Consider the following 9,510-nt stretch of genomic DNA (forward strand, 5'->3'; position numbering starts at 1 on the left):
GAAGAATTAAATATTATGAAACGTAAAAACATTTTACGTTGAGTGTTTCCTTATCCAGTCCATAAAGTGGGTTACTCTTGTATAAACAGTAGGAAATTTAGGATTGCATCCTCTTCTTCCCCATGACACAACGCCAATAACCTTCCAGCGATCATTTTTGTCGAGTAACATGAGAGGTCCTCCAGAATCACCCTACGGAAGAAAATAATTCATAGTAATAACTGCTAATCTTAAGCTATTTGTTTATTATTTAAAATACTTTATATCCACCTAATGAAATTTAAAGATGCGAAATAATTGTTATTAAAACCTTGTCCAACTAAGATTTTATTTATTTCATGTATTTGATCTTTGATACTTTAAGGTTTGTTGCAAAGCAAATGATTTTCAAGCAGCACTACAGTAGTTGTGTATCGGTTATTAAGATTCCATTTTTGCTCCGAAGAAATATTGAAAATAATGCAGAAGAATATTTACCAACTTCAGAGTTTCAGAACAATTTGAAGAGTTAAGTACACGAGACTTCAGTCACGTTTTTAAAAATAAATAAAAAAGTCCATGTTAAAAATTCTTAATTTTTAGATTCCATTGCAGAGCAAAAATTAGCTGCTGTTGTAAAGATTTGATAAAGAAAACTTCATTATATAAAAGAAATTTTATAAATTGGAAGATATTTAATGCAATGCATAGTTATGGAAAATGCACAATTAGATTTGATTGATGAATCAAAATACCTTAGGACCTACTTAAGATCATGGTTTCTAAACCTTGACATTCTTATCGAGAGTTTTGTCCTGTATGATAAAGAATGGTGGATATTGCATACAAATGCATTTTATATCATTCATAGTAAGTTTATTTCTGTATTATTACACGATTTGATCATTACAGAACTAGATATATCCTGCACAAAACAGAAGCGAGTATAATCCGAGACAAACAGCGATATTTCAGAATAGGCTTCAATTGCTAGAATACATCTGTAAGACAAACACTGTTCCAATTTACAGTCGAGAAGAACGATTCAAGGCAATCATTTGTAATAGAAACATTGTTATGGATAAGCTCGAGTTATCTTATGTTTCTCTTGTTGAAGGAATGGCTCTACGCACAAATTTGTGAACGCTGTTTCGTATAAATAAATGCAGATGGAGAAAATTCACTTGAATTCAAAAGCAGAATAAATATTTGTAATTCGCCTGAAAAACACTTCAAAACTTATTGCAACATTAGTATATTGTAAGTTAATTATTTGTAAAGAGCACAATGACACCTGAAATAATCATTTACTATAGTACACATTGTTGGGATAATTTCATTGCCACCTTATTTATCCATCATATTTGAAGGAGACTTGAGTCAATGACATCAATTTCCATGGTAATGCTGATGTTCATGGCGCGGACGAATCTTTTGATGTGTCAAATGAACATGTATATTGCAATAGTTTTCTTTGTCCGAGTCCAAGGGTAAAAGGAATTCGCTTAACTGCAATGATTCCTATTCATTGAATCTGCATCTCATTTTTTCAGCAATCCCACATTCATCAACAGTGAACTTGGTGTAATAGAATTTAGATTTTTCAAATGTACTTACATTACAGGCCCCTTTATCACGTGATACAGCAGCTGCACATATTAAAGAAGATGGTATAGGTATTCCATGCGTTGTTCTACATTCACTGTTGGATATCACAGGAAAACTTGCTTCCTGAAGTACATCACTAACACTTCCACTACCTGGAAAATGAAAATAACTTTAAATGCTTAACTGAAGATTAGATCGTGCGTTACGTACTGTCATGTAATTGGAGCTTAACGCCATCATACTAAAATCGAATTCTTACTTTTCATAGTAATACAACCTCGAAAAAAGCATACGAAAGGCAATTACTAATTTCAATTTTTTTAAATTTAACTTCAATTTGCAATTAAATCGTTGTCGCATTAGGGGTGGGTTGTAGTTATTCATTCTATTTGATTTGTCGTTTAAAATAAATTCTCTTTAAATCAGCTTTACTTTTAAAATTAAATGTTTTACTGGAAGGTTTAAAAATTAGTTTCAAAACAGATCTAAGTGAGGCCTATTTTCAGAAGAACAAGACAATTCTTAATCTCGGCTAGATGACGAAGATCTTTATTTAGTCTTCTGAATTATACAAGTGGGGGGAGGGCAGTGTTCAGTTAAAAAGATTAATTGATCAGGGAAACATACTTTATTTCTTATACCATTGCGTTATACATCGTAACTTAATTGTCATGGTATTTTGGCAGACCTTCACCAATGAATGAAAAATAGAGAACAATTTATGCCCTAAAAGTTCACAGTATCAATTGGATTTTCTAGATTAAGATCATTCTTTCAGAAACAATAAAATTCCAAGTAGCTGCAGAAATTAATTTTCTACACATTTAGACTATTTCGAGAAGACTAAAAATTCTTTTTAAACAGCTATGCTATAATTAGAGTTATTTAACTGGCACTATATAAAAAGTGATTATGTAGATGACACGTCTTTGAAAACAAAATATGAGCACCTCATTGAAAAATACAGAAGAATACAGAAATTACATGTGTGAAATTGCACGAAATTGTGAAGAATACAGAAATTGCTCATGGTCCCAAAAAGCATTGATCAAAACCGCTTCGTTCCGTATTAGCAAGTTTTGATTTAGAACTAAAAATACCAAGTGTTCACACGTCACAAATAATAGATGTCACAAATTCTGTCTAAGGCAAAGCGATTACACTGTATATAAATCAAACTAAAACACGGAACAAAATTAAGAAAGTAAAGTTTTAGAGTAAATCTTTGGAAGATTTCCGAGTTAATTCCCATTTGCTGATAAATTCAGCTGATATCGTGCGAATAAATTTCTACAATACACCAGCAACACTGATTTCCTAACGCCAGACAGTAATAGAAATGGATTTTCATTAATTAAACGGATAGTTCATCGTAAATGAGAATTTAATTATATTGAACATAGGGTTAAAGATATTCAAAGATGAAGATGATTCACGTAAACTAATATTTGCAGAAATAATTGGTTAAATTTTATAAAAATAAGATTACCTCCATTTAAATGGCCCCAACCAACTAGAGTAGTCACATTGCCAATGAAATCGCTTGTAACTTCAGGGAAACAGATAGTTTTTACGAATTCGTTGAAGACCACTGGTTTTTCCAGTTTAAGTAAAGCAATATCGTTTCGCAAGCTCATCCTGTTATATTGCCCATGACGTTTTATCTCAGTAACACGGTAATCATCATGAGGTTCTCGAGGGCTGTTAAAGTCGTATTCTCCCAAACGAGCCACCATCTGATCCTTAGAATTTCTAAAATCAAAATCAATCTGTTATGACCAAAATTATTCAATTGAAATAAGAGGATGCTGCATTTCACTGGGAAAATAGGTATACAGAAAACAAAGAGCGTTCTTAAACTAAATACTCAAAAATTATATACACTTACCCAAAAGTGCAATGAGCAGCTGTGAGTACATACTGATTATTGATTAAGGAACCACCACAAAAGAATTTCTTTTTATTGTTTAAGAGAGCCACCTAAAATGCATTTCAGTTAGCACAGTGTTTATCTAAGTAATGAACATCAAAAGAATGAAAATTTGTACTTGCCATCCAAGGCCACGCCTTTCTATCGGCATCGTTTCCTCCAACTACTCTTGTATTTGTTCCTACTCCACAATCTAAAATTTAAAAACTATAATTAGAAAAACTGAATTTAAGTTCAAAAAACTAAAATTAACTAAAAGTTATTGATAACAAACCTTGAGGAGTTTCAACCGAGTTGTTTCTATCATTGAAGGTTTCTAGTTGATCTTCCCACTTAACCAGAATTTTCTGGACTGGAAATTCTGGGCAACACACTCCAATAAATCTTTCTTGAATTATGCACATATTTTCCATGAAGTGCTGAATTGAATTTAAAATACTTGGAAGCATACAATGCTGTACATACCTACAAAATCCAGACTCGTTTCTTGGAGTTTTACATTCCTGGAATTTCTCTAGAGGTTGGGCACTGGGATTGAAGACAAAAGAATCGAAGTTGGCTTCAAACATTTCATTGATTCCAGTCTTAAACAATTTTTTGTCTTCATTGTTTATTAGCGTATTGAAATTATCTTTATCGAAAAGCTGATCATTGTGCAAGCTTGAAGCAAAATTGCCGCCAACTAGTGTTCTCTTATCTTCTACCTTTAAATCGACACTCTCTGAAGGATTCAACAAATCAAATTCATCCTCTGTAGGAAGATTTATTTGGTTTACCTTCAAACTTTCACTCGCGTCATGTATGAGCTCCAATGGTATTGATCCGAATTCAAACTGTTGCGATGCTCTCGCTGTAGATTGCACGTTTGTTTTGGGTAAATCTGGATTCACCTCTGGAGTTTGAATTGAAGTTTTGATTTTCTCTTTGCTTTTTGAATGAACAATTACTTTGTTTCCAGGCAAGTGTTGTTTATGATTGCTATATTTTGACTCTTTTCCCTCCTTGTGATGCAGAAATACTTGATCACTTTCTAAGGGGTCATTTTCCTTCCATTTCAAGGTATTTGAATCCAATTTCCTTTCATAATACTTTTCTTGCTGTGAATTTTGCAGATCTTGCTGTGCAAATTCAGAATTTAACATGAGTTCTAAATTTTCATAACTTTCCAAGTCATAATTAGAACTATGACGATCGTTAGGGTTACTTTTGCCCACATATTCGTCTAATTCTGAGCTCAAAACATGAGACTTTTGTTCAGTTTCTCCAGTTAAGGAAGTCTTGTATCGATTCTTGACTTTATGCTCGGGGCCCATCTTCTGCGTGTTAGATTGTTTGACCAGTGAATAACTATAATCTGAAACGAGAGTGGCAAAAAGCTTTACGTTCATTAACAAATAAACATTTAAATGAATAAATGCCACTTAACCAATACCAAGTCAAAAATGTTTTTGTTAATCTACGAGTAAGAAAATCGATTATCTATGAGCTCAAACATGCAAAATACTAAAATGAACACTTTAATTTGTTATTGAATATAATTTGAGATTTCATTTTTTCTATTTTCTCCTCTACTTTTCTAAACCAATAAAGTATGGACTACATGAAGACAGAGGTTATTTCGAAAATAAATTGCACCAGTATCCCATTTATTTTTTGGTGGGGAGGTGATAAACAAATTCGAAACCAGATCAGTCTAATGGAGTAAGATTTAACTCGAAATTACTCCATACAAAGAATTCCAGATGATTATAGGAGATATGATTTTTGTAACAATTCGATTTGATGAAGCAAAATACATTACAAACGGAAAGAAAACCATTGTTAACACGGTTATCGTTGATATGCAAAGTGCAGTTATTCTAAAGATTTGGTAAATGACATCAAGGGAAGAATTTTGAAGTTAATGATTTTATTAGCAATTGATTTCTCATTTGGTTCACTGCAGAAAAAAAAATAGATTTCTATAGTCTTTGTAAAAATGTAGCTCCCTCTAGTATACAAGTGGAATTTTAACAAGAGAAAATCCAGAAAATTGATATAATGCGAGATAAAAGTCTTATAAATTAATCATTATAAATTTATTTGCAAATTAAAAAGTCGTTTCAATTTAATTCAGAAACTCAGTAAGAGCAGAATTTAAAATATTTGTAAGATTTTGATTACTTCAGAAATCAGTTTTTTTCCGAGGGAAAATTCCTGCTTTCAAAGGGCGGTTCTATACATAAATGGACACATGATGTTCATTAAGATTGAGGTGAGAGGACATATAACATCTAAAACCCTGCAGTCCCGCGATTTTTGTAACAAAACATTTACAATACCGTCTTGCTATTTATATGCCAATATGGAATTCATCTAGACTTAAAAATCAACAAAGCCGATTTAAGAAACATTTCGGTTTTTTTTTTTGATCAACTTTAGATACATTTAAATATAAGCATACTATGACACTTCGCCTATTCCGTAGTTTCTTCACATTTCAGATGTCGTCCAATTCAAAAGAGTGGAACAAAATGCAGCATTTCCAATGAGGTTCTGCAGTACCATAAGGTGGTTCGCTTTCAGAACCAACATTTGAGGATGGCGTGTGTTCTCTCTCCAGGAAAATATAGATATAAATAATGAACTAATATAATGAACATTTATACTTCGCTTGTCTCGGTTAAAACCACGACTGAAGATAAACTGAATAGTTTAAACGAGATTCTATTTTCCTAACGAAAGCCCGTTTCTAGTGTTTCTGTGAAGTTAACGAATTTTTTTTTTGTCCTAGAATGCCATTAATATTTAAAACTCAAAATGAGTGTCTTTATGGAGATATGACTACAACTTCTAGCCACCCTGATGATTAGATGCAGAAATTTGCTTTTGACACAACAAGTCTTCATAAACTTTGAAGGCAAAGAAAAATAATCGTTTGATGCTTCAAAACAAACTTTGAAATAGAATAATTACAAGCGACCTTTATAATATTTATATCTGACAAATCCAGCCAATACTACCATCTTTTGCACGTTTTCACCGCAGAGATTTCGTAGATAATTTAGCTTGTGGGGTTTCTATAAGAAACTATTTTAAGAACATAAAATTGAGAAATCAAAAATGTTATTGTGGATTTCTGCACTAAAGGAAATGTCTATCAATCATGTACAATCAGACTATGCCACCGAGCATAAAAGTTAACCATTCAGTGTTCTTATTCATATGATTCTCGCCACTTGGGACCCTCTGCATTTAAATTGACGGAGTCACGAATTGGATCAACAAGATTCTATTAATTTGTTAGCAGGGATATTTTCTTTACTATCAAATTTGTCATTTTTATTCAAATAAGTATACTCGAAATATTTCAAATAATTTGCTTATTAAAACTTAAGATATTAATTTATGTTACTTAAAAATAAAAAAATGTAATAAATTCATGAATGTACGGTGCAAGGACAAATAGGTTAAGTAGTTAATTCACATTTACCTTCACTTGTATCCCTTATGAAGATACAAATTCGTTTTATGTACCACTTACATGAATTTCCAAAATAAACGGGAGGCTTTTAAAAATATCGATGCTTATCTTAAAAATAAAAAGGAACATGTAGATTAAAGATACAAGTGAAAACTGATGGAATGAGGTATTTTTCTTACTTTATTGTTTAAGATTTATTTTATCTTTTTGCATTTTTCGGGTATTACTGATGTATAAAAGTAATATTGGAAGGTATTACCAATGTAAAAAAGATAACTAAAAATATACAAACCCAAAATACAAAAATAGCTCTTATCGCTTTTATATGTTTATTAATAAATAAAACCCCTCTAAAGTACATACATTTGAAGTTTGTTCGTAAATCGTACCCACTTTAATGCTTTAAAATATTAGTTTTGGCAATTTTGTTCTTGCTGGCTTTGAATAGAAAGTGCAACCTTATAACCATATTTAAATATTGTATCATACCTTTTATATTCCAATTTGTTTCCATTCTAAAATTTCAGATATAGTTCTGGAACAATGAGAATTCAAATACATTTACAGTCCTCATAAGGACACGTCTCATTTTTCGCTGTCAAAGATAAATTTGTAAAGGATATGTGGAAAACAAATTTATAATGTCCCTTCATATTAATTCAAAACTAAAACTAATAAAAATGGAGCCGCTCCGACTTGCGCGCAAATTTTTGCCTACTTCATGCCTATTATCACGTCTCTGAATTTGTCGGTCGAATTCAGCAACACCCTGTATATTATATCACAACACAAGAGCAGAAGAGACCGAAATTTTTCTACGAGATTTTGATAAGGATTTCTTTGACACGTGTAGTCGTAGGAAAGGGAAATGTAGATGTTTTTAAAAGAATGTTGTGAGCACTAAGGATTTTTATCCCTTCACTCTGAGAGTGAGAAAATGCTGAAGTGAGCAGTTTTATAGATCCTGTGTATATCTCTTCCTACATTTCACAACCTCTCCTTTTCAGAAACCGTGCATGTGAGATTTAGATATGCATGACTAAACAAGCTTTCGGGTGAAAGAATAGCAAGTTAAACAGCAAAGCAAAATAGTTGATAATTAGTTAATAAATGAACGATGACGCACGCTAGCTTCACTGAATCCGATTTAGTTATACTGACGGCCCGTTTTAAAGCAACACTAGGGCTATTTTGGGGCCGACCTCGTAATTTTGAACAGGAGTCAAATAACGTGGACAACACCTGAGTTGACACCCCCTTCCAAACTTCCACTCTACACCAGAGGGAGGATGTTTGGCCCCAATGGATTTAAAGTGCACCAGACCCGCTTACACAACGGTTCTCCGGTGGAATCGGGCTTCGAACCTGAAACCCTCCGGTTCCGAAGCCGAGACCTTGCCACTAGGCCACCGCGGTCCACTGAATCCGGAAATATTAAGAATTTAATTCGATACTGACCTTTGGATATATATTACCAATGCGATTGAGACTCTCTTTAAAATATTCCAAGGTGGATTACTTACTAGAAATTCACTAAATAACATTAAAATTTACTCAAGCAATTACATACCTGGATAACCTGCGAGTTTTATGTTCTTTCCTACAGCTTTTCCTTCCATGTTTTGAGACAAGTTTATAAAAACGAAGAAGAGTAAAAATAGTCCAACCTTCATCTTTTTCTGAAAAAAAAAAAGCCAATTATTTAATTACTATTGAAATAACAGTTCTGTTATTCACCCTATTTTCAGTTTCAAAAAAACGATTAAACAAAATCGGCGTTTCTAATTAAAATTCAGTTTAATTTTCTTGGCCGACATTAACCAATTATTTATGCTATGAATTACAATACAGGAATATTAAATATTATTAAGAATAAATAAGAATCAATTCTGTTAGAATCAAAGCTAAAAACAGTATCAAAAACAATTTGAAATAATTAGTTGAGCAGTAAAATTAAAACGTGTCAGTAAATATTGCGAAAATTGAAACATGATTAAGAGGAAATTGAACTCTACGATAATTTGAACAAATATCGATTACAGATTATCTTTCTAATTTTAAACACTATTATGAAAGCTTTTAATTAATATTGTGTATAAAGAGCACAATTGTTTTCCAAGTATACACAATTGTCAATTTATTATTTTTCGAAATAAGTGCGTATTTCTACAACTTCTAAAATAATTGATTCCAGAACTATTTTGGATACATTGGTTTTAAAACCATTGTGCATTTAATTAGTAAAATCTGCCAAAATAGATATAAATTGATGCATATACTCTATTAGATGCATTTTCATTAGAATTAAAATCTATGTGTATTTAAGCTCATAAAATTACAAAATAAACTAAATTTACCACTGCTTGTCTTTTCCAGCAAATATACCTGATTATGTCAATGATAGTGTCAACAAAGGAGTGCCTCTATTCAATACTTCCTAAAATATCAAAAAAATTAATTGTATTGAACTGAATGAAAGAAAAGAGCAGACTCATTTCATTTCTTTTCTGTGCTCTTTAAATGTCACGAA

The 9,510-nt window shown here is 31.9% G+C and overlaps 1 protein-coding gene across 3 annotated transcripts; it reads right to left on the reverse strand.

Annotated features, from left to right (window-relative positions):
• Positions 1 to 13: 13 nt before the first annotated feature.
• On the reverse strand, positions 14 to 9,510 carry LOC129960589 (proclotting enzyme-like). 3 transcript variants are annotated; one of them, XM_056074087.1, is made up of 8 exons: positions 9,338 to 9,510; positions 8,551 to 8,659; positions 3,792 to 4,864; positions 3,640 to 3,710; positions 3,476 to 3,567; positions 3,077 to 3,339; positions 1,597 to 1,739; positions 14 to 192 (listed from the first exon to the last, which is right to left on the reverse strand). In XM_056074087.1, the coding sequence occupies exons 3-8, from the start codon at positions 4,828 to 4,830 to the stop codon at positions 34 to 36; spliced, it is 1,767 nt and encodes a 588-aa protein (XP_055930062.1). In that variant the 5' UTR covers positions 4,831 to 4,864; positions 8,551 to 8,659; positions 9,338 to 9,510; the 3' UTR covers positions 14 to 33. The 3 variants fall into 3 exon arrangements, with proteins under 3 accessions (XP_055930062.1, XP_055930060.1, XP_055930059.1); XM_056074085.1 differs by having other exon boundaries at positions 3,792 to 4,871; positions 9,366 to 9,507; XM_056074084.1 differs by having other exon boundaries at positions 3,792 to 4,871; positions 9,338 to 9,506.

The sequence above is a fragment of the Argiope bruennichi genome, chromosome X2, assembly GCF_947563725.1.
Source record: "Argiope bruennichi chromosome X2, qqArgBrue1.1, whole genome shotgun sequence".
In the NCBI taxonomy this organism is placed as follows: Eukaryota; Metazoa; Arthropoda; class Arachnida; order Araneae; family Araneidae; genus Argiope; species Argiope bruennichi.